The sequence below is a fragment of the Neopsephotus bourkii genome, unplaced genomic scaffold, assembly GCF_033783945.1.
Source record: "Neopsephotus bourkii isolate Nb327-2 ecotype Australia unplaced genomic scaffold, CSIRO-AGI_Nbou_v1 NB_1027, whole genome shotgun sequence".
Lineage (NCBI taxonomy): Eukaryota > Metazoa > Chordata > Aves > Psittaciformes > Psittacidae > Neopsephotus > Neopsephotus bourkii.
The window spans coordinates 1,712,040-1,737,561 of NW_026901516.1; the positions used below are offsets into that span (position 1 = coordinate 1,712,040).

Here is a 25,522-nt window from a genome sequence, read left to right on the forward strand (position 1 = left end):
TATGGTAAAGACCCTTTATGCTCCCTAGTCGCCCATTCTTTGATCTCGTAGTAAGTTTTTTCAGGTTACTGTGATGGGATGGGCATGTTTTTGTTCTAATACAGTTCAGGAGCTCGAAGATGTTACAAAGTTACATGATGTTAGTTAAGTTACTATCGTTTGTCCTGGAAAGTAATTTTGGTCAGGTCAGTTGAACCTACTGTGGAAAAGTATTTTGGAAAAGTCCATAATTCCTATGGATTAAAGAGCATGTAATTGGACAATTAGTACAAGTCAGTTGATACAACTAGATTGTGGGTCAGCTTTGTAACTACTTTTCAAAGTAAAGGTCCAATTTAAAATCCTTTTCATAATTCCCAGTGTTTTGATATTCTTGTGCATTTAATTAACAGCCTGAAGTTAAAGCAAAGTAATTCCTTGTTAATTTACAGAAAGAGAAGACAAATCCTGTAAGAACTGGATGGGACAGCACCACAGTGTTATTCTGTTTATATTACTGAATTTCTCTTTTGATTATGTGTTTCTGGTGAAAATAGAAGTGTATGCTAAGGGTTCATCTAACAGTTAAAACAAATTTGGTCTGATTATGAAATAGAAACTAACCCTAGATCTGACATTTGCAGTTCTCAATGTATCTTACTTAATACTGTAATGTTTTCATGATACATATATTGCCTTATTAATTTCATATACCAGTATTGGTTGTGTATTTGTGTAAACAACTGTCTTATGTTTGTAGTCTCACAAGTATTTTTTTAGACTATATTCTAGAATAATCAGTGATGGAATAAGGACCAAAGGATTTGTATGTTGTTGCAGTAAATTCCTTAACCTTGGTATATAGTTTATAGGTATTTCTGCTTGTTCTAAATTATTCAGTAGCTGCTTCTGTATTTATCTGTGAACTTACATGAATTCTTTTTTCATTATGCTTTACTGTCATGCTTTGGAGGAAAATAACTTGTTTTGTTACAAATTTAGCATCACCATGAGTATGATGATTGGAATTCTCAGTGGACTGTGTTTAATATAGCAGTGCCTAGAAGAGCAAAGAGGAAATGTTAGCAGGTTAATTACATTACATAAATTTAAACCTGAGCTAGGCTGTAGTAGCTTTAGAAGTGTTGTATTTGTAAGTGGAATACTATAATGGAAATGGCTGTAGAAAAAAAAAGAAAATACTGAGGAATAACTGATTTTTTTTCTTTTGGTGTGCTTCAGTTCTGATTTTTGTAATGGTAAAATTGGGCTGTATGAGCTCAGCCTTATACCAGGGCTTAAAACTTCTCAATGTTACCACTGTGGTCTTTTCCAGCCTAATTGATTCTATGATTCTGTGATTCTGTGAGTGCGAAAATGGGGCACAGCAAAAACCTTTCTTCTGACAGTGAATTACTGTCTTGGAGATATGCCATGAAATGAGGTGAATTAGTCAGGGTTTATTGGGAGGAGCAATATAACACCAGTTCATATACCTGAGACAAAGGTCTGCTTCAGTGCTCTTTAAGCTTATGACTTCTTACTTAAGCGTAGTTGTACATGCCAAATTTATTGATACATACAACCTTTTACTGTGATATCTTGTGGAAATGGTGTTAATAGCAGTTTCTTATAATAAAAATATCTTCTGAGTCCTTTTTTCATAGATGAGGTGAAAACAGTATTTTACAAATATGTCTGGAGACAATTTTTTTCATCTTTGAGCTAATCAAAAGCCTTGAGATTATTTTTTTAGTGGACGTTACTGCTTCAAAGTAGTGCAGTACTTCTGGGGTACTGCTTCAACCTGAGTAGTGCAGTGCCTCAGTGTTCTTTGTATTCGGTTCTGTAACTCCTGTCGACATCATACGGCCTTTGGGTTGCTGTTGGTATTTTCTCAAGTGAGGCCTTATTTTTTTTGTATTTTAACTTTTTGGAATCTGTCAAAAGACGTAAAATCATGTCTGCTGAAGGTCACTTAGGAGTTTGAGCTGAGAATTGTTTTCATGGAATTGCGCTTTTCTCAGAAGCTTACTGTCATTATTAGTCATGCCTTAGTGTTTACTGGGATAGTTCTGTGCTATTGCAAAGTTTTTTTTCCTAGCTCTCGAGGAAAAGATAACCCTAAACTGTTGAAGAATTTGTCAGCCAACAGAATATTGGTGAAGTTTGAGCACTAAACACAGTAGTTGTTTGAAACAGGTTTTAAATGCTGAAGTTACCTTAAAAAATGAACTTCTGTAAAGCTGCAGCTATAGTCTCTACCCAGTGACTGTGCAGGAATATGGTGGAAGTGTCTCTTACTTTCTTTAGTGATGGCACAAAAACTTTCTGAGGAGCTCCTGTGTTAAAGTTCTCATGTTTTGTTTGCCAAACTCCATGGTCTCTGCAAGAGCATCTCCCAGACAAAGTATAATATTATGCATCATGTTTTCTTGCTTCAGGGTCCTTATGTGCTACAGCCCATATGTGTTGTAATGACAACGCTTTTTATAGACGGAGTGGCTGAAAATTAAAAAGAAGTAATGTGCAATGTTTTACTTCATGTATTGCAGCTGATGATAACATCAGAATAATGTAGCTCCCCAGTTTTTTGTCATCTTTGATTGTAGGGGATGAGCTGTTAGCAAAGTGAGCCATGAGTGTTAGAATGCAAGCAAGTGAAGCAGTTTTGAAAGATCAGTTGAAAATATAAGTATTTATTTGGTGAAGAAACTTTACTTCACTTGGACAAATCTTCATTGCTTGCAGTAAGTACTTCAGTATCTTTTGTAATTTTGGAAGAACAGTTGGCTCTCAACTGTAACTAGCTGCCTGTCTTAACTTCATATTATAATTTACCCAAGAGAAATATAAAACCTTTCAAAATGCTTATTTAAATGCTGATATCTTCACACACATAGAATTATAGAATGGTTAGGGTTGGAAAGGATCTTAAGATTATATATAGTTTCAACCCTCCTGCCATGGGCCAGGCATGCTTTGCACTAGATCATGTCACTCAAGGCTCTGTCCAGCCTGGCCTTGAATACTGCCAGAGATGGAGCATTTACCAATTCTTTGGACACACTCAGATTCAGGCTCTTACAGTCCTGAAAAGAAAATCTACTTTTAAAAAGTGTCTGAGTAGTATGCTTGAATTAGCATGTATGTTGAGCCATTGAAACAGCAGTATGTGTATGCTGTTTGATTTTTCAACTGTATTCCCATTTATTCCATTTTAGTAGTTTCACTCTCAAACATGGCCATTATTCAAGTTGCCCTATATGAAAATATTGTTTCCATATACAGGGAATTAGATTGCCTCTAAAGCTATTATTACTTTTATTTTTTAAGCTTCAGTAACTATTTCAACAACAAGAGGATCTTTTTCTAGAAATTAATAGAAAATGAAAAGTGGTCTGGAACTTAAGATGTTTTCATATGCAGTGCTTTTACTATTTATTCTGTAATTCCACAATATTTATAGTTTGTTAATAAAACTCGCATCTTTGTTGCTAAGGGATGCCTGGATGCTGCTTCTGAGAGCCAAATGCATGTTACTAAGCTTGTTTGGTTTGCTTATGCACATTTCAGAGAGGAGGAGAAAAGTATGTCAAAATCTTGGTACTGTTGTGCGAAGTCTTAACTAAAGTGTAACACAAAATTTACAAGTAAATTTTTCTGTAGGTGTTCAGATGCTGAAAGTTTAGTTACTTCATTAATTTAGTTTCTTTGGATCCATGCGTGGTAGTGAAGTAACATTGTCAGTGTGGATGCACACTTAATATTCAAGATGTGTGTTCTAAGGATCTTACTGGGAAATGCAAACCTAAATAACTATTTCTTAAGTCATATCGAGAGATGCCTACTGAACCATTTAATAATGAAACATTTGCTTTAATTTTGAGCTTCCTTGAAAGTACGATGTAAGTGCAGGTTTTTACATCAGGGCATAAAATTGCTTGTACTGATCTGTTCTGCAGTTTTAGATTCATTGGTGTTGATAGTGCAGTAGGTATGACCTTATAGGTATGGGTATGTGCTGTGGAGTTTGGTGATAAGACTGGCTGTTGAATGGGTCCCATATGCCTCATGAGTTGAAAACTATGAAAAGATAGCCATGTGCCTTCTGCAGCAAGAGCTCATGCTCAGAATGCCAGTTGCAGAAGTCTAACTTGAGTAGCTGATTTCTCCTGCTCTGTGTAACACAGATGTTGGTAGAGAACAGGCCAGGTACTGAATAGCTGAAGCATTTGATGGTAGTCGTTCTTTGATAGCCTGCCAACACAGGCGAAAATACCGAACCTGTTTTTCTGTTGAAAAAATCATGAAAAAATCTGGCAAGTTATGTTGATCTTGTATCTATACACATTGCTCAATTCTGGATGTACATATGAAAAAGGAAAGGTTTTCTGTTCTGACTTGCATTGCTTGCATTCGCTGTTTATCTTTCTTTTTGTTTTGTTCATGTACTTGCTTTTAGGTATTTATGCTAAATGAAAAAGTGAGAAAAGGTGGGGGGGTGAATTATTGACTTTATTATTGAGTTATAATAATTGTAATTACTTTGATTGTAGGGTTTGGTTTTTTTTCCTTGTTTTTCTTTTTTTAACAAACTCTTGTATTATAATATGGGTTTATGACTGTAAATCTGTGTTGTAATAAATTATATGCAACTTTCTCCATGTTTTTCAAGTGCCTGTCCTGTTTTGAAAGGCTATTTTAATCTGAAGCTTGCAGAATTAAGTTGGAAGCAGGGTTAAATCCTGTACTATAGCAATATATGTACCTGCAGCATAAATGTTACGTGTTCTTAAATCTTGGAAGTCAGTGTTTTATATAACCTGGCAGCCCACTGCTGAACAATATGGGTCAGTATTGTTGAAATTATTGTTTTAAGTGCCTTCTGTGTGACATTACTGGAGCCTTGTGGTCTGTGTGACTACGGTAGTCCTGCAGCTTACAACCTGGCACATAAATTACCAAGATTTTGCTTGCCTGCGTTTTTTGATCTAGCAGTCAATTTCACCCTTTTGGAATACTCCCACAGACAGAATAGGTGAAGCATCTTCAAAACTATTCCACTTAATTTTTGTGGATACGCAAGATACGTATTCTGGACTTGAAGCAGTACAGCTGTAAGCTCATAAACCTTGTGAGAACTTTGCATTTCCAACATCTTTATATTAGGTGGCGTATGCTTTTTTTTATTCTGGGTAGATTAACTTGAATTCATTGGAAAAGGGAGAAGTGGGAATCAGTATGTCTGCTAGGTCAAAATTGTAGTGATGGGTCACAAAAGGAAAGTAGAATTTGCGGACTTTAAATTATCTGCAGCTCCTTTTTCACCTTCACTGGATGTATTTTGATGATGGTGGTTTCTCTTAATATCCACATCTTAATGCTTGATTTTTATTTTTTTTTTAAAGACAAATTCATTTTAATAAAAATGATGATGCTTTTGGCTTTCCATTTCATTATATCTTGCAGGGTATATTTGTTTGTAACTTGATACAAACCCCCAAGATTTATTTACAGATCTATAAGTTAAAACCAAGAAATGCAGTATCTATGATAGGAAATATGTGCAAATATATTAACTACATTTTGTTTTCTTTACAGAAACCATAGCCCATTAATGAGTTTTGGAGCCAGTTTTGTCAGTTTTTTGGTGAGTAGCTGAGAGCAGACAGTATAAACCTCTTCTTTTTTGGTTAATGTTTATGTGTATGCATGTGTTCATTATGGTTGACACTTTGTTTATTTTTATGAGGCTGTTTTCAAATTTTTAGATTAAATGTAGCTACAAAACAAGTCATTATTATAAAACTTGTTTATTCATGTGTTTTTAATATAAAGGTTTTGTGATTCAGCTTCTCAAATATATGAAATATTTGTGTTCCATTAAAAATGCCATAATAAAGCCCTCTCAAGTGAGCACTAGAGGTTTTATTAAAATAATACTCATAAATGCCATTTTCTTCATAGCTTTTGCTACTGAAAATTTCTCTATCTGTATTGCCTAGTGGAAGTTGTTAGTTCAGTCCATGTGTATTGCTTCATAGAATAGAGTAGAACTGAGAATACTGACTGACTAAAAAGTCATAATGGGCCTGTTAATGCTTTTGTGATGTGCAGACATGGTTTCTTCCAAGCCTTGAAGAAAGAGTCATAATGAGTGTGTTAAATGCTTTTCTTTTTTAATGTATTATAAATGAGAATATGTTATGTAAAAAAATGAGCAGGTGTATTAGAAAATGTTTAGGTCTTGGTTTTTAGACTGTCCTTACTCTGACTTTGGTGCTTAATTTTAGATAACACCAGAAATCATCTATGGTAATACTACCTTTTTTTAAGGACAGGATTTATTATAATATGCCACAAATAAGTAAGTTGTAAATGAAATTAATTTGAATGTTCTCTAATGTTTGTAGACTATGCAATATGGAAAAAAATGCATTGGTTAGGAAACCCGGGGCATAGGCATATGCCTGTAAGTCCATGGAGAGAGAAAGGAAAGAGAGAGAATCTCAGGCTTGCTTATCTGAATTGATGTGCTGAACCAGTGTAACATCACAGTGCAGCGTCAGTGGATCTTGGAAATATCTTGCTTAGCTGCTGTTCTAAACATAGCAGCAGCGCTTGTTGTGCTGGTTTCATTCAGAGCTTTCGTTTAATAAGGCATCAGGAAAAGAAGTTAGTTGCCTTGAAATCCTTTTGAAATTGGTTCAGCAGTAGCTGGAGTAGGATGTGGGTTTTTCCTTCATACATGTGTAGGAACTGTGGTTGTTATTTTGAAATAGCTGTTACTTGTTACTGGCTTTGAAGCCCTGTTACATGGATGAATTGTATAAAAGCAGTACCTGCACAGATGCAAATCATGCCTCAGAATACCATAATTAATTACTAGTAAGTTTTAATGTCAAGTTTTCATACAAACTTTCACTATCCTATAGCTTTCATAGAAATGAAAATATTTATGACTTTTATCATTCAAATGTGTTCGTGTTTTGGTAGAATGCCATGATGACATTTGAAGAAGAAAAAATGCAGCTGGCCTGTGATGACTTAAAGGCGACAGAGAAACTTTGTGAAAGCGAAGAAGCCGGAGTTATAGAAACAATCAAGAATAAAATAAAGAAAAATGTAAGTATTACTTATAAGACATGGAATTGCATATTGGATGAAAATTTCTGGAATTTCCTTTCTGTTCTCTTTGTATTTTGAATGGATGATTTTTGATATGTGAAGAGTAGTTAAGATTAATTTACATTTAGAAATTCAGTAAAATACTCTGTTTGGATTTCCTAATTATCATAAAATACTTAGTCAGTAATGTGTCTTCTAAAGCAGCAGGTTGTGTTGACGTTAGTAATTTTTTTAACACATCAAATTAGTGTCCTGCTGGAATTATTTCAGGAAGCTTGTAGCTCATCTAATTGAGGCTAACTTTAATCCATACATGCTCTAGTAACAGTCAAAAGTTGTGCTGTTGAGGCTGCATAGTGCTGTGTGCCAGGCGTATTCCTAGGGAGTTTTCTTTCCTTTTTTTAGACTTTTGGTTCTAAATAAGAATAAAGCTTGCAGATTGAGAACTAGTTGAAGCAGTCATACAGAAATGTCTAGTGAGTGGCCTACCTACTGTGACATAGCAGATCTACAGCAGAAGCAGCAGGCGTTTCTCTTCAATATTTAGTTTACTTAGTAAAAAGTACTGAATGCAACATACTTAATTCTCTGCTCTTTAGAGGCACTGCATTTTCTCTGTCACTTATCATATACCCCTTTCTGTGCTCTTGCTATCTGACATATTTTTGTTGCATGTCTGATGTCGTTAATAGTAATGAAATGAAATTTAGATGTGTTCTTGAGTATTTGTAGAATCTTAAGAAAAATATTTGGTAGTATATATGTAAGAGTTCCCTTTTTGTTAAGTAGGATCTTGCTTGATGACCTGTCAAAAGAACTTTTGCACTTGAAAATGCTGAGTTAAATTAGTAGCAGTAGTACCACTTGAAGTTAATTTTGGATTTTGTTAATTTTTTAGATTGATTAATATTCTGTATTATCTTTGTTAACATTTTTCTGTGCTCTGTGTTTGTATATTCCAAATAGGTTGATGGACGAAAATCCACTCTATCCATGATGGATCGTCTACAAAGACAAATAATTGTAGCAGACTGTCAAGTCTACTTGGCTGTGCTCTCATTTGTAAAACAAGAGTTATCAGGTGTGCTGGGGCTTTAAGGTTTAGATACTTATTGTTGTATGATGTCTTTTTAATAAAGTTTGATCATAAAGTGGCAATATCACTGTCAGTAAAGGTTATTTTTTGTAAGAAAGAGCATAATTCCATTTGAAACATTCCAAGATTGGTACACTTGCAGATGTACTACCTACCTATGTGTAAGTAGTAGTATCATAAAATGAGTTGTATTACTACAGATTACAGATTTCGGGTTTTTTTTTCACACCAGTAATCATATACAACCTATTCTCCTTAAGATAGGCTGGAATCCCTAGCATGTTCCCATAGAAGCATTTGAGGAGTTGGTACAAAGATGGGTAGCATCTGCATGCTTCGTGTGGCCTATAAAAAAGGCTGTAAGTCCAGGTCACTGGGAAAATCCTAATGCTCCATATGCATTCTATTTGCAACAACTCAAGGAGGTGACAAACTGCCAGTGAAAGTAATCTTAAATGGAGTGTGGTGAAGATGGAGCTGCTGAATTGGTTCTTATTGTCTGGTCACCAAGAGTGTCCTTGAGTGCCCAAGAGGTTAATCCTGTCATGTTGAATACAAACCTCCTTGTCTCTGCTGCAGATCTGTTTCTAATGTTCTCTTGCATTCCTGGATTTCTTGCACAATCTTAAAATATGCCTTCATTCATTAGTTTATAGAAAATGAGGTCAGCGTCATATACAAACTGAGCACATTCCCAGGTTCTTAACAAATAAATTGTATCAGTCAGACCAGATTGACAGTGAAAACCCTGCTGAAAGGAATCAGGGAAATAACATTCAGATTATTTAAAATAACGCTACGATCTTCAGTTAAGGGCATAATACTTTCTATGATGTGCAGACTTGGTTTCCTCCAAGCCATCAAGAAAGTGGTTGGTTCTAGCCAGCAGAAATTCACTGTATTTATCCATCTGCTGCGTGTGTAGTGCTGCAGGAAGGTTTTCTTACTGTTCTGATGCGGTTCTGGGTTTTCATTTGTGTTTGGGTTTTGGTTTTAGCTTGGGTTTTTTTTGTTGGTTGTTTGCTTGGTTCTTTGGTTGGGGTTTGGTTTTGGTTTTTTTTTGGGGGGGAGGGGGACTCTCCCTTGAAGTTGTTTTCTTATTTCAGTATGTATTCTGCAGCTGCATAATTGGGTTGGATGCTGTAACTGAGGGTGGTGTCTGTTCCCTTTCTCCTGTGCTGCTCAGAGAACTGAAATGGGTAGCAGAGTACTGCAGGATGTGTGATATATTTGGGTTACTCTACTCAGTAAAAAATATACCTGAAATTTGTAGTTAAACACCACCTCAGCAACTGCTGGTTACTGCTATTACTGAATTATTCAGTCCATTATTTCAGTTTTTTGACTATAGTATCTTTCTCATTATGTATAAAACATCCTTTTTTTTATCATGTTTCTGTATCAAAATAGCAACCAGATTATTGAAATGAGTGTGGTTTTCCAAAAAAACAACTAACCAGAAAACCCACCAAAAAACAAACACCCCCCCCAAACAAAAAAAAAGAAACAAACCCCCAAAACCCCCCAAAAAACAAAACACAGTCTTCAGAGGCAGACAAATATTTCTGATCAGTGGATGGATGAAATGTTTTTTGTTTTTCCTCCTGGAACAGTTTGAGAAGAAGCATACGATGACATGCAGGCTGCTTTCTCATGTGCCTAACACATTTTATATTTTCTTTTCCACCCTCATGGATGTATTACAGATAGTTTCATCATAAAATTAGTAACACAGCAACTTACATTAGCTTCCCACAGCAATATTGAACTACCTTTTCTTAATACTTACCACTGCTGTCATGGGCCTTTCCACTTTCCCATCATGGTGGGATATCAGCTCACTGGTTGGGTTTGTTTTAATTTTTCCGTTTAAAAAGTCAGAAATACGTTATTTTAATTTGTTAGATTGTTTTATTTTAGTGTATCAAATCTATTGGGGTTATGCTGTGTTAGTGAACTGTTAATGGCAGCACAATTAAGCACAGAAGCGAAGCATAAAACTACTTTTTTTTATCACATTGTACCCTTCTCATTTGATGCATGCATCCAAGCACAGTAATTAGCTATTAGCCGAAACACTATCTGTAGGATAAGTAGAATGTGGGGTTTTCCCTCATTTGTCTGCTGCATTGCTATGCATAGTTGTATGAACATTCATTTTGTGGTAAACCACATCACTTTCAAAGTTTTCTGTGCAGCCAGAAAGTGACCTAATTCCTTAAAACTGAAGTAACGTTAGTCTTGTAATGCAGCTGAATCATGACAGGGGTTTACATTTTTTATTATAACACTTTAATATGGAACTCAAGGCAGAGGATTTTTATGTTTTTTTTTAATACTTTAGGTTCATGTTGACAGAACCCTCCTGTCACAACTGAGAATACAAATTTTGCAGTTTTTCTCGGTGCAATTTCATAAGAATGTCAAACTAGCTTCACTCCCTCTTCATACAAGAAGAATCAAAAAATAGGTAGTCTGGTCTGTGATGGTGCTTTCTCTAGAAATGGTTTTGGTTTTTAATTGGAGGGATTTTGTCAAAAGCTTAAAAAGAGTAGTTTGGTATTAATAGTGTTCTCCTTTTCATTGAAACACCCCACCTGTTATCATCTAATCCTGGCATCACTTACAACACTGATCCCTGTAAATCTGGTAATCTGTTTACAATGCTGCTGCTATACCCATGCTTTTGTTTTCTCTGATTTTTAGTTAACTCCTTTGTCACTATAATTTCAAACTCTCAGTGCTCTATCACAGACAAAATGCTGGTGTTTGCTTTTACAGTTAATGTGTATATTTACTGTTTGCTATCTCTTTACTACTTGTCGTTATCCAACGATGTGCTATAACCAGGATGAATGCTGTGTAAATAGGCAAACTGGACATCTTCATCTTTTGGTGTCATGCCTTTCTTTACTCTCCTGTATAGAGGGTAATGAGACTGAAAATTTCTCATTCTCAACTGAGGAATGCTTAAGATCAGACTCTTTTGAAATTTAGGTACCCAGCTTGCATTTGAAACTGAGAAAATGAGGTAACTGAAAAATGTTTTGAAACCATAACATTTATGCATTTTTTTTTCTAAGATTTTTTTCTTAATTACAAGGCACTGTGTTCATATGAGGAGTAAGAAAGCGGTGTTGAAAATCTTATTATGTAGTCTGAAGGAAGGGGGTTTCTTAGTATTTTCCCATCAACTTTCTTGTTAACATCTTCTGTATTTAAGAGGTGTAATCTCTTCCCTGAGTTTTGCTTCTCTGTTTGCCAAGCAGCCATTTCATCTCCACTCTATAGTGAAGCAGGATCCAGCATGAAATTCTTTGATTTCTCTGTTTCTTTCTGACAGTTGTATTGCTGCATAGCTGAGGGGAAGTCTCTTTGTATTGCAGGCTGGTTTTAAGTCTCTGGTTGAAAAGCACTTGAGTTTGTAGTGCCCAGTATGAAAGAGCTCTTCAAGAGGCCACTGGCTGTGGTAGAATCCTTTATACAATAAGTCAGTGCAAATAGAACATCTTAGGATTTGTGAAATAGCATTTGCTACCTACCATGTTCTACTTTTTAAATATGTCCTTAAAGTAGTTTTTCCTTGGTTTGATTATTTTTTTCTTTTTTTCAGCATACATAAAAGGTGGGTGGATACTCCGAAAAGCCTGGAAAATTTACAATAAGTGCTATACGGACATTAATACACTTCAGGAAATATATCAGAAGAAAACAACTCGGGAATCCTTGACTTCTGATGCTGCAAATGATAATCATATTGCTGCAGAAGGTGTAACGGAGGATTCGCTAAACAGACTGAAAGGTGCTGTTAGCTTTGGATATGGACTTTTTCATCTTTGCATATCCATGGTGCCCCCAAACCTGCTCAAAATCATCAACCTGCTGGGTTTTCCTGGAGACCGCCTACAGGGGCTTTCTTCACTGATGTATGCAAGTGAAAGTAAGGACATGAAGGCCCCTTTAGCTACGTGAGTAGCTATATTGAAATGCTTTGGTAGATAACTTAGTACTAGAAGTAAGTAACTGGAAAAAAGTCAAAAGCAAAAAGTCATGTTGCTTTAAAGGAAACAACAGCAGGTAAAATAAACTTGTTTGTTATTTAACATGCTGTGGTTTAATAAATTTGTCACTTCCTAGTGTGTAAGATCTCTCTGCTGTTAGTTATTTACGTATATTTGGGGTTTGTCAGTGTTTTGCTATGTTCTTCAGTACCTTCAGACCTAACATCTAGTAGTTTACATGCCAGCAGAGTAAACGAAAGCACTCCCTGAAGGCTGAGTAAATATACCCGAGTTACATTCTCCACTGTGGAGAGTATACTATTTTGTATGAATCACTGAGCTCACTTAGCTGTTTATCCTGATTATTAGCCAAATATATTTTCCAGTTTATTATTAATTTTAGCATCTGAGTAAAATGGGATGTTCCCTTACAGTATTTTTAGAGGAGTATTCTTTTGTGTACTCTTCTTTTTCCTAAGCATTCATACTGCATTCAGGTTTTCCCAGTGTGAAGGGTTAGCCAGACTTAATTTAAACTACCCTCATAAAACGGTTTATTATTCCATTATCTCTAAATTAATGCTTTTATTATGGCACCTACTGCAGGTACCGTCAGGTGTCACTTTTGAAATATTGACAGCAGAGCTCTTGTCTCTTCTTTGAGAAGGGTTGGATTTCTGATTGTTTAAGAAAGCTTAAGATTAAGTGCTCCTGTTGGTGTGTTCTTTCTCCTTTTCGGGAAAGGAAAATTGTATTTTTCAGGGTGTTTCCTCCTTCCGATGGTCTTGGAATTCTTTGTGCTCTGCCCTTGTTTCCAGGAGCAATGTAGGTCATGTAGATGTCTGCTCTTCTGAACAATGGATGTATTTTTTTTTTTGACATTGATTTCAAGTGTCTGCTGTTGTGTGTTTAGCTTTGTTGGTTTTCTCTAGCTTGGGTTTTGTTGTTTTGGGGTTTTTTTCCCTGTAATTAACAACTCATCTTTGAAGTTTTCCTGTGGGTTTTTCTTTTTTAGAATCTAGAGTTCTAAAGACTCAACTGCTTTGATGATAGGAGTTTGTTACTTTACCTCTGAATAATGTGCATTACATTGTATGTTCAGGTGCAGTTTAGAAGAACATTGATATATGGCAATAGTATTGTGTTTGTTCTAAAGCCAGGTTGTATAGGAAAAGATTCGTATCTATCTTTCAGGATCATGTGAAAATTTAAGTTGTATAATGTTCTACTGTGAAGAATGTTACCCTTAGATTTCTGTTTAAGAGCTGTAATCCTTTTTACCCTTATGTTTCTTTTAGATTAGCTCTGTTGTGGTACCACACAGTTGTTCGTCCCTTTTTTGCCCTTGATGGCAGTGATAACAAGGCAGGATTGCAAGAGGCAAAAGAAATTCTTGCAAAAAAAGAATCTGCTTATCCAAATTCTTCTCTGTTCATGTTCTTCAAGGGAAGGATACAGCGATTAGAGGTATTGCATGTTGTCTTCCTTTTGACTGGTTTCTGTTCCCCAGCCTTCATTATTTCATGTTTTTCTGATGTGAATGACCTGTGCAAGCTTCAGCAAATTGTGACTGAAGAAGCAGATAGCATGGAAAGATAAGAAGAAAGGAGTAACTCTTTCGCAGTTTCAGTTTCACATGCCAAACCTGCTCTTCCTCTACTTTTGTCTGAATTACTGGCACTTTCAAATTCTTTTTCAGCGGCTTGATGCATTTGGAAAGCATAAAGGAGGCTAAAAGGAAGTGCTTTTGGTCACTCATGAGTTTCTTGTGGTATAAATAGCTCTTTCAGTTTTGCTGGTCAAGCTAAAATCTGAGTATGTATCTGCTGAGTACACAGCGTTTCTCTTCCCCCTTTCATTCTTATGTGTTGTTCATATACAGATAATTCTCTGAGTAATTGCTTTTAAGAGGGCAACCCAGGATGTTTTCTGTTGCAAAGGTTGAGCTCTGACCCAAGCAGGAGTGTATTCACAGAAAATGTGTTTGTGAATGATGTTGCAGAGTGCTATTCAAACACTGCAGTTGCAATCATGGGTTTTGGCTGAGTTATTCTTTAAGAATCCATGATAATAGAAGATGGTGGTGAGTACTTTAAAGTAGGCAACTCTCAGCTGCTGCTTTTATCAAACTAGGATATTTCTAGTGCAGCCACACTAACAAGAAAAGCCAATACACAGACCTAGAATGTTCAGACCCTTCATCTCAATGTCGTAATTACAAGAGCTGATCCAGTTCTTAATGTTGGTGGTCAACGGGTTCAAACTTCAACAGCGGAAGTTTAGATTGGAGGTAAGGAGGAAGTTCTTTACTGTAAGGGTGGTGAGGCACTGGAATGGGTTGCCCAAGGAAATTGTGAATGCTCCGTCCCTGGCGATGTTCAAGGCCAGGTAGGACATCACTGAGCATGAGGTGTCCCTGCCCATGGCAAGGGGGTTGGAACTAGGTGATCTTAAGGTCCTTTCCAACCCTAACTATTCTATGATTCTTTGCTAGGTTTTGCAGTTAACTCTCAAATACAGCTTAATATTTTGAGAGAGGTAACAACAATAACAAGAACAGAGGGGCAGGCTTCATTCTTGCATGGGATTTGGATGTTGATTTGGAGGGGGGTAGAATTACACTATCGTGGGCAGGCTGTCAGTCTTTAGAAGTATGGCTGTTTTCTGAGTGAAAAGACATTTAGTGATCTTTGTTCAATTATATGATTATTACATTCTAGAGGTAAAAGTCAAATATGCTAGGACTGGCTACACTATGAATGCAAGTCCAGTTACAAATACAGATATGTCGATTGTCAGAGTATGACTTTGGTATTTACAACTCCCCACCCTCCTTTCAATTTCATGTTTAGTGTAATGAATAAAATACAGGTGATTCTTCTGACTTTCAGCACAAGCAGGGAAAAAGTTTAAACGTAAGTTGTAAGCAAGCTGTGTATATGTTTTTATGTGTAAATAGGATAGGTTTGGGATGATTGTCAGTTTTGTATAGTCAGTCCCTTTCTGGAGCCTAGTTATGTTTCAGATGAGAGGGGTTTTTTACATGTTACCTTATAGTGTTTGTGCAATTAAATGATGCAGGATGTAGATACCGAAGTTTATCTCAAAGTGAAATAGTTTGTGCCAGAGACAGCCTGGCCATGTTAATGAAATCAGTTAGCTTAGGCAGGCAGAATGCTGTGCGCTGTGCTATGTAACCATGCCCTTAGTCAGCAGAAAGCTTAGTGGTTGCTAACAGGAATTAAAATGTCCCTTTGCTATTCATGTGTGTGTTTGCATGAGAACTTTTCCATTCAGCAGCCTTTTCCCCCTTGCTCTTCCCGCCCCACATATCTTTGTTATATGTGATACTGTATCACGCAGGTTTTGCTGTGTCTAAATGTTTTTGTTAAACATCTCAGGCTTTTTCTGTAGACTCTAGGAATTTACAAGCTTAATTTGCTCAAATGTTGTTGACATAATAGTGAAGGTAGATTTGTATCTAATGGCAATGGCACAGGGAGCTGCACTGGTTTCCTGCATGACGCACTTGCGGTTACATCTGTCTCACATTTATACATTCTGAACCAGAAGTTCACATAAATTCTTAGATTACAAACTGAAATGCTGAGTTGTAATGTCCACATAATTTCCAAGACAGGTGAGGAGAGCTTGTGCAAAGCCTGGGGAGTGCTTTTATGGCCTTCCTTGAAACTGTTTATACACAGGTGGGTTCAAACACTTGGCAGCTGGCACAGAAATGCTGTTTTCAGGTGTCTTACTGAAATTGGGAAGTCTGCTTTAACCTACATGCACTTAAAAGTATACCTTGAGATGAAGCTTGTTTTATGGTTTTCAGCATCACATCTATCATCTTTTAACAGCTCTGTGATAAAATTTAATTGTGCACAGATGAAAGGCGGCTTAAATGTTATACGAAACAGCTTGTGTTCTATAAGTACAGATCAGTAGCGGTCATTATAGGCTTTCTGTTACAGCCTGTTAGCACGCAGTCCATTTGGTCTTGTTTTACAGCCTTCAATCCTGCATTTCAGCTGATGGTATGTATATTCAGCTTCTGCTAGCAGGTCTGCATACACCTATAGATCTGTACGTGTGCATTTTTTTCTTTTCTATGAAGGAAAAAAAGCCAGTAAGGAACCTGATGCTGCCATGGACACCTGTAGGCAGGGAAACTGGTGAAAAAGCCAAAGCAGTAATGCAAGACTGGACAGTGAGACACAAATCTCACAAAGGAGAAAATTGCCAAGGGAGGCAGTTGAGAAGAAAGGAAGATTTTGCAGTGACAGTACTGTGAAAGACAGATGACAAACATGTGACTCTAACGCTTTGTCCACCAAAAAGCATGTGTAATTATTAGTCAATAAAAGCCTCAACAGATTTTGGTTTTCTAAGAAGTAGCCTTACAGGTACTATAAACTTGGACCAAATTATCTTTCAGCTTTTTTCCCAGCTTCATGTTTTTGAGGAATGAAGTCTGAAAGCATTTGGAGAATGTTGAATGAGTTAAGGGAAAGGAGAGGAGGATGATCTGGGAAAGCAGGAATGAAAGTGCACCAGAAAGTTAAAGGTTGCACTGGTAGGCTGATCACATATCTCTCTTATTCAAAGAGTAAGTTAAGAGACTGCTTATTAAAAGTAGTATTTTTCATGGCTTTTACACTTAGGCTGTTTTTGTGGGCATACTTATGTGCTTGACATGATGGTGTACTATCTATTCCAGCCTCAAGTATTTCTGTCTTTGAAATATTTTCCACTGAAGCTGGTAATGATGTTTCATGTAAGCTTAAGCTATTAAAACCAAGTGAGAATAATGTTTTGTACTTGTGCCTAAAGGGTACGTAAAAAGTAATTAGTACAGTAGCTGCTGAAACCCACTGTTCTGAAATTCAGAGTTTCTGGCTGTACCCTTGGGCCTTTCGTATTACTGTGAAAATAAAAATAATTGACATCCATTTGCTAAATTTGCCTTGTCTAATATTGTAATTATATTAATAAATGCAAATTTACTTGTGACTTAGACTATTTAAGTGTGGTATTTTGACCAGTAGTGAAAGATGGGCATATGGTGGCAGGATTAAAAGGTGGTGTTCTGAATTCTTACCCATTTCTGCTTTTTAGCTTGCAGTTTTGCTTTCCTCTTCAAATTGTTCTGCTCAGAAATAGTTAAATAGATTGATAGCTTCATGTGGAAAGTGGTAAGGGTATAAAGCAAAAATAGTGCTTAGCAAAATCATGAACTGGGCAAGATTACTTTTCTGTGATTGGGAACAGACTTTGATTGAGAACAGACTCCAGGTGTGTATGCATAAACAACAACCAATCTCTGTCCCAGGGGTGGGACAAAAACCCTGAGTTCTGAGGCTTGGTCTATAGAGGTCAGTTGGTATAAGTGTATGTTAAAAGTCTGGAGGGAAAAGTACAAAGTACTCCAGCTGATGGGCAAAACACCAGTGGTACATTTGGGCATACACTGATTTGCAGGCTGGTGAAAACATGCAGTGGTGTTGCAGGCTTAAATGTAATGCTGACAAGAATTTCAGTTGCCTTTTGTAGGCATCTCAGCATCATTTAGGAGTGGGAGATGTGGCACAGAAAAGTAGTCTGAGAGCAAGAGTAATAATAAGCAGTGAAGAGTCTAAGTCTGCTGTAAAGTCTCAAGTGATGTGTTAAGAAATTTTCAGAGGTTGTGTAATGAATGTCAGAGTTTATTTTCAGCAGTTGTGTGGGCCACTCTAGTTGTTTGTTCTCAGCTATAAAGGACAGAATCCTAGTTTTACTCTATTTTGATTTTCCGGTGTGTCTAAGGAAAAAAGGGCAAGGGGGTGTCTGGGGCATATGTGTGTTAGGGAATAGAAAATACAGACAGAAATTCCCATGGTATCCCCCAACACACATTGTCCTGTTTTAGATACAGTTAGCTGGTTTCCCCTTAAAATTTAGCATAACTTCTTAAAAGCCTTATGAGTTCATAGTGCTGTTCAAGAAGAGAGGACCTGGAAGAGAGAAAGTGCCCTGAGATTTCAGAACTCCGTGGAGAAATGTGTGTTGGCTCAGGAAGCCACCTTGGCTGGGTAAACTCTGTAGGTGCTTAGTTTAATTCAAATTCAGGAAATGTAAGATAAAAATTCCAGCACCGTTTTATTGTATCTGTAAGACGGGGGTTGTAACAGGTTCGAGGTAGTCATGCTTGCAGCCCAGAAAGCCAACCGTATCCTGGGCTGCATCAAAAGGAGTGTGACCAGCAGGTCGAAGGAGGTGATCCTGCCCCTTTATTCTGCTCTTGTGAGACCTCACTTGGAGTATTGTGTGCAGTTCTGGTGTCCTCAACATAAAAAAGACATGGAGCTGTTGAAACAAGTCCAGAGGAGGGCCATGAGGATGATCAGGGGACTGGAGCACCTCCTGTATGAAGATCAGCTGAGAAAGTTGGGGCTGTTCAGCCTGGAGAAGAGAAGGCTGTGTGGAGACCTCATAGCAGCCTTCCAGTATCTGAAGGGGGCTTATAGGGATGGTGGGGAGGGACTCCTCATTAGGGACTGTAGTGATAGGACAAGGGGTAATGGGTTAAAACTTAAACAGGGGAAGTTTAGATTGGATATAAGGAGGAAATTCTTTCCTGTTAGGGTGGTGAGGCACTGGAATGGGTTGCCCAGGGAAGTTGTGAATGCTCCATCCCTGGCAGTGTTCAAGGCCAGGTTGGATGAGGCCTTGGGTGATCTGGTTTAGAGCGAGGTGTCCCTGCCCATGGCAGGGGGGTTGGAACTTGATGATTTTAAGGTCCTTTCCAACTCTAACCAGTCTGTGATTCTATGATCCTGTGTTGCACGTAGTAGCATCAGTGAGGTAATATGTAGTGGAGAGAATCTGCTGCTACAAAAGTAAAAACAAGGTGTACATTGCTCACACTCCCTCTTTAATTTGGGGGAAATACAACTTGCCTGTCTTTTTGTATAGTGTGTTCTTCCATCATGCCAACAAGTATCTTAGTCTAATCACTATTCGCACATTTTCACAATGTTTATATTGGTACGGCTGTGGATCCCATTGCTGGCAGTTCTGCTCTCTTGATGCAATCTATATGATTTATGGTTAAATTGTTTCTTAGCAACTAAAACAGTTTTCCCTGATAAGACAAATAACAAAATCTAATAAAATCACTCTAGAGTTCTCTGTGTGTGTGTAGTCTTAAGATATGGTGCTGCAGATTTTTGCAGGAATTATTGAATTCAGTTATGCTTGTGTACGATGACAGGTTTGCTTTTTCAAGGGTTTCTTTGACTTACATGCTTAGCCAGCAGAGTGCAGCTTAAACTTTTTCTGTTATTTAAATTATTATAATTGTATGCAAGAATAAATATGGGAACACTGTTAAAGCAGGATAAATAGTGTGTCTGTATATGAAACTAATAAAACTCTCTTTATGATGATTATTATAGCGAAGTCCCATCCTAGAAAGGGAAAAATAGTAAATGCTAAAAATAGGCTTTTGAAGGTAGAATGACTCATGTAAGTGTAGAAATGAAATTACTCAAGTTTACTGCACAAAACCAATTTCAAACATAATAGCAAATAGAAAGAATACAGCCAGTGATTTCTGATTTCTAAGGTTGAGAGATGATCTTGAAATCGTAAATTTGATCTGTAAATTATTGGTGATCATTATTACCGTATTAACCTTTTCTACTGTCCCTCTCCCAGCCTTTTTAAACTCTGTAGTGTTCTGTACTTCTCATATGACTTTCAGAGTGCAGGTGCCATACTGTAAGTCTTAAATTTTTGCTGCTGTACATGGTGGAACTCATTATTAGAACCATTGCATTCTTATGTAAAGTTTCATTTAAATATGAAACTGAGTTACTTTATATTGGTAATTCTTACTTCACTTGTCTCTTATAATTCGGCTTTTGTATTATGTTTCCTATCATGAATACAAAGCACATGGAAAAATCTGCTCATTGTGGGACCTCTTTAAGATGCTCATTTACTATTGTAAATAAAGACTTTGTCATAATTTGCCCAGACGTCCATTCAGCAGTGATCAGGTCGAGAGAGCTGGGAGAAGGGAATTTTGCCAAAGGAATTGCAGTGTGGAGCTGGTATATTGAATTAATATTGGCTATTTTCCAAACTGTTAGCTCTGTGGTGGATTTTAGCTGATTTAAAATAATGTGGAGTCTGAAAATGTATTTGGAGGTTTTCTTTTCAATGGGATGTTGTGACTCCCTAATCAAATCAGAGTCTGTAGTCTGAGACACTTCAATATTGATATTTTTAACTACAGTTATTTTAAATAGAAACATGAATTTTTTATCAACATCAAAGTGTCCAACAAATTTCAGACATCTGATTTTTTTTTAATTTATATATTTCACTTTCAGTGTCAAATCAATAGTGCCTTGACCTCATTTCATACCGCTTTGGAACTTGCAACAGACCAAAGGGAGATTCAACATGTCTGCTTATATGAAATAGGTAAGTTGGATATGTTCACACTCACTTTCAAGTCTAGGCTAGCAACTTCAATTAAAAAATTGGATTATCTTTATTAGGATTTTAAAAAGGGTTTTACAATACTGTCTTTTGTCTTGGATGGACTGTGGTAGTGATCGTGTCTTGTTTAGGCAAGTAGAATTCAACAAGTAGAATCAAGGTCAAACTGTTCACCTCCAGAATATTATTTAGAAGGAGAAATTAATTAATCTGATTTCTCTGTAGAATCACAATATCTGTGCCAAAACCAAATGGGACTAGTGAAGCTTCACAGCTTGCAGGACGTGTATTTCGTGTTCATTTCCTTCTGTCAATAGCAATATGTTCTCAATTTGTATACAAGTGTTTAAAGTGATGAAGATAATGTTGCTTCAAGCTTTAAATGTGTTTTGTTAAGGGATCATGTCACAGTGGGGAAGAACAAGGGAGCAAGTGGTAGCTTTGTAAGTTTCAGCATCCTACAAAATGTGGTATTTAAAAAAAAAAAAAAAGTGTTTTTTATGTCTGTATAGATTTGTTGTTGCTCTGAAGTGGATTCATTGCTTTATATGCAATCTTGTAATTCAACATTTCCCAGTAAATTTAAACCAGGCTTTAAGTGTTTCATTGATTTGTTATGGGTTTAACTTTTCCGGTTACTGTTATAAACGTTGAAATAGCCCCAGCTCTTGGAGCAGGTGGTATGTTGCAGTAACACTGACACCAAATTTGAATTACTATGCTTTCTCTGAAGTTAAATTCATTTTGCTTTTATAGGTTGGTGCAGCATGATAGAGATGAATTTCAAAGATGCATTTGAATCCTTTGAAAGGCTTAAAAATGAATCCAGGTGGTCCCAGTGCTACTATGCTTATTTAACAGCAGGTGAGTATAATCAATGTGTTGGATAAATGATAAATCAGTGATGTGATAAGGTTTTGGCACTTTTGTTTTGGTGTATTTACTTATGCACATAGTGTCTTCCACACTGTCTGCTTCTTATGCACCTTTATGCCAGACTTACTTAATTTTGGGGTTTTATAAATGTACACTTGCATGTACATGCATGTGCATACATTTCCCCCCCAGTGTTGATAGTATTTATGATTGTCAGTGTAGTTACAGGTCATATAACTCTATTATGAAGATATAATAAATAAATCCTTAGAGACTGGGGGGTGTTAGTTCTTTTAATGGATACAAAAAAGTGCTGACTTGTTAATGATCACAGCGGGTACTTGGGAGAGTTGGGTTAGCATGTTTCTCAAATCCCAGGTCTGGATCCTTTTTGGAAGTGAGTGTGTGTTTTCTTGTGGCTGTATAATATGCAATCTTTGTTTCCTGTTTCATATCCCAGTAGTGTTAACGCATTTTTTGTTTGTGTTCTTTAGTATGTCAAGGAGCCACTGGTGATGTCAGTGGTGCTCAGAATGTGTTCAAGGAAGTTCAGAAGCTTTTCAAAAGGAAAAACAATCAGATTGAACAATTTTCAGTGAAAAAGGTTTGGTTTTTAGCATAGGCTGACTTATTTCAGTACAGTAATTACACTTGATAATTTTATTGGATTCTTTACCAGTATTTATTTTTGAAGGATGTATTTGTTTTTTCTGCTCTGTTGCATCTGTGGAAAAATAATAGTATCATGTATTTTAAGGACCTAGCAAAGGAAATATGAATTAGCAATTTGCTTTGAACTAAAGTAATTATTAAAGATAAAAATACATAATGCTGTAGTTGCTTCGGAAATTTCCTTCTGTCTTTGCCTTTCTTAGTCATTTTTATCTTGTCTTGTTTGTCAAAGCCTGAGTTCTTTTTGAAAGCTAGGAATTGTCTAGAAAATACCTCCCAACTGATGATCTCAAAGATCTTACTCTTTCAATATCCAGTCAGTGTGTACTTGGGACTGTGAAATGCAGTAAAACAAATCAGGCTGCATACAAGGAGGCTTTAATTTTGATCAGTATGTAAGCCCTTAAATTAACTGAAAGATTTTGCTTTTCAGTCCTAAAGTCTTTAAGTTGCCGCTGACTTTATTTTCATTAAATTGTTGGATAAATTGTTGGATGCTTTGATGGAACAGAATTACTGTTTGTGATATATTGTTTGTGAATATTATGTTCCCTTGAAGAGGACAGATGACAGATCTCTCTTCCCTTTTTCTCCCCACTTTACAGGCAGATAGATTTAGAAAGCAAATGCCAACCAAAGAACTATGTGTCCTGGCATCTATTGAAGTATTGTACTTGTGGAAAGCCCTTCCAAACTGTTCCCTCTCGAACCTACAGCACATGAGCCAAGGTATATGGATTCTTGCTTTCTCTATTTACATTTTTTTTTGAGATGTATCATTTTCTTCTGTTGTGTGGAATATCTGATTGTTGCAGCATGAAAACCGGAACTTCTGTGCGTATGTCATAGCAAAACAGTTTGAGTAACAAAAGATAACTCATTTTAAGATTCAGCTAATACTTCATTTTTAACATTTTTATAAGTTTTGGGAGAAGTTTTACTGCCTGCTGCATGTAGTTGGTTTTTAATCAGTTGCATTTGCCTATTGTTTAAAATGAAACAATAGTTTCATAGTTACTGTTCGAAGTCATTAAGCAAAATTTAACTTATTTAAACCTAGCTGAAAAATAAAATTCCTGCCAATTCGTTTCTGCATGTCAGTTTTCTTCTAAGAGGAAATACGTATCTTGTGAGGTCGTCTGTGACATAAGGGTTCTGTTTATCTTGGCTGCTGGGACCATCTTAGTGCTGAAAGGAGCATTTTGTGGTTGACTTTTTCTTAGTCTCCAGATGTCTTTGGATGTCTGTCACATGAAGCTTATGATAGCTGTATTGATCGTGAAGTTTTCCATGCTCTCTACCCTCCATCCTGCAGTCAGTCTGGTTTATATTTCATGTTTACATTCTGTAAACATTCCGAAACCAGAGTTTCAGGTTGTTACCTGCTCGCTGGGAAAATAAAACAAAAACCTCTCCCACCAAGATTCTTCTTTGTTGGTTTGTGGGGTTCTTTTCTGTAATGAAATTTTGGGCATTTCATGTTAAGCTACAAAACCTACCAGTCTTTAAGTTGAGAGTCATGCCTAGTAGTGAGGTTTTGGTCCGGTTTTAATTTGAGATAATTTCTCCATTTAAATTGGATGGCAAAGGGTTCTATTCAGATCCCTAGGTTTTCAAATCCCAAAGATAATGGTGAAAACTTTAAAATTAGATTTAGTAAGGTAAAAATGAATTTATTTTTTTCTGTGTGTCATTTGCCTTCAGAACAATCAGCTTTACACGTTGTAAAGAGGATGTACTTTTCTCCCACACACTCAGAAGCAGTGCAGGTCCTCCTTGTATAAGCTTCTAGCCACTGGTTCACCTTTTAATGTGAAATAGCAGTACAGACTACAATTCAGAGATACCCTTCTTGTACGACACTGACAAATGTGTCTGCATCAGTGATCTTTGGTTGAAGATTTTCTGCGCAATGAGAGCATTATTACTGTGCAACATGTGTATCTTAAGAATGATGAGATGATAGGGGATTTATTTTGCTTCCTCTTCTCTTGAACAATGGGAGTGTAACGTGCCAGGGTCGAGTTTCCAGGCTTTTCCTCAGAGCTAAAAGTTGACTTAAAGGACTTAATTTGTGTCCATGTATATCTTTGTGAGTAAAACGCTAAGTAACTTGAGACTTGCAAGACAAGCCAAGAGTTGGCAGTGTTATGTATTATGTCATGCAGCCAACTCTTAGTTGTTCATAGCTAGTTTATTTGGGTTGTGAATTAACTGTGTTGTGAATGCAGAGCTAGTTAAGATCTGGCAGGGTTAGAGATGAAGCTAAATGTGAAGTTAAAGGAGTTCCACTGCTCCAGGTACAGCAATTTAGCCCCTTCTGATGGATGAAGAGCCCTGCAGGTCTCCCAGTATTTTCTGGGAGGCGACATTGCAGACAAATGCAAATGCCTCCTCATTGGACTAGCATTGGTTTAACAAAGCTGGTGCTAAGAAGCTTGATCAAGATGGAGCCAGATTCATCTAGAGACCCTTATGTACATCATGATTCTGTTCTTCCTGGAAATGGAGCACTACTTCTCAGCTGAGGCACAGTCTGTCCCTAGATTGTGCACTAGCGAAGTTGTGACTGATAAGCCTTATCCTTTCATCAGCACTGAGAATTGTGATGCCAAACTATCCTAGTCTGGGGTTTTAAGTCCAGTACAGATTTTTATGCATCTGTTACTTGGTTTCAATTCAGAACAAATCAGCTTTGTCTGAAATTCTTGCCCTGTGCTCCTTGTAACGTGGACTGTGTATTTTCCCTCCAATATCTCAGACAAACCAGTTTCCCATAACCCTAGAAAGAGGTAGTCGTATTTTATCTTTACCTTTTCGTGTGTATTTCAAAGGCTGGTAGAGAAATGGATTCTCTTCTTGTGAGAAGAGCACCAACTGCATTTGACATCAGCCTATTCATTCTGGTTAAGAATTATACTCACGAGTGACAGATTGCTTGATGGGGTTCATAGAAAATTGCTTTTATTTAAAATGAACCAAATGACTTTGATTTATATTAAATTTACTGGCATCTCCTTTTTCTGGTTAGTTTTAATCATCAGACTAAAAGTCACTGTAGACCACAATTGTTGTCTAAGGAAGGATTTCAATCCATCTTGTTTGTTTACTGGAATATTTTCCTTAAGCTTGTCAGGATGTTGATGATCCATCGGCTGTTGGTTTGAGGAATTTGCTTCTTGGTGCCATACATAAATGCTTAGGAAATTCTGAAGATGCTGTTCAGGTACGTTGTTAAATGCTAATTTCCACCATTAATCCTATTTTATGAGCT

At 36.8% G+C, this 25,522-nt stretch overlaps 1 protein-coding gene across 1 annotated transcript in view; it reads left to right on the forward strand.

The window, feature by feature from the left end:
• Positions 1 to 25,522, forward strand: part of TTC39C (tetratricopeptide repeat domain 39C) — a 34,949-nt gene that overhangs the window by 5,346 nt on the left and 4,081 nt on the right. The window contains exons 2-11 of the mRNA XM_061360530.1: positions 5,584 to 5,632; positions 6,979 to 7,107; positions 8,077 to 8,191; positions 11,820 to 12,174; positions 13,506 to 13,674; positions 20,589 to 20,682; positions 21,457 to 21,564; positions 22,071 to 22,180; positions 22,854 to 22,977; positions 25,377 to 25,474. Coding sequence (XP_061216514.1) covers positions 5,584 to 5,632; positions 6,979 to 7,107; positions 8,077 to 8,191; positions 11,820 to 12,174; positions 13,506 to 13,674; positions 20,589 to 20,682; positions 21,457 to 21,564; positions 22,071 to 22,180; positions 22,854 to 22,977; positions 25,377 to 25,474 — 1,351 coding nt within the window. The remainder of the gene's footprint in view (positions 1 to 5,583; positions 5,633 to 6,978; positions 7,108 to 8,076; positions 8,192 to 11,819; positions 12,175 to 13,505; positions 13,675 to 20,588; positions 20,683 to 21,456; positions 21,565 to 22,070; positions 22,181 to 22,853; positions 22,978 to 25,376; positions 25,475 to 25,522) is intronic.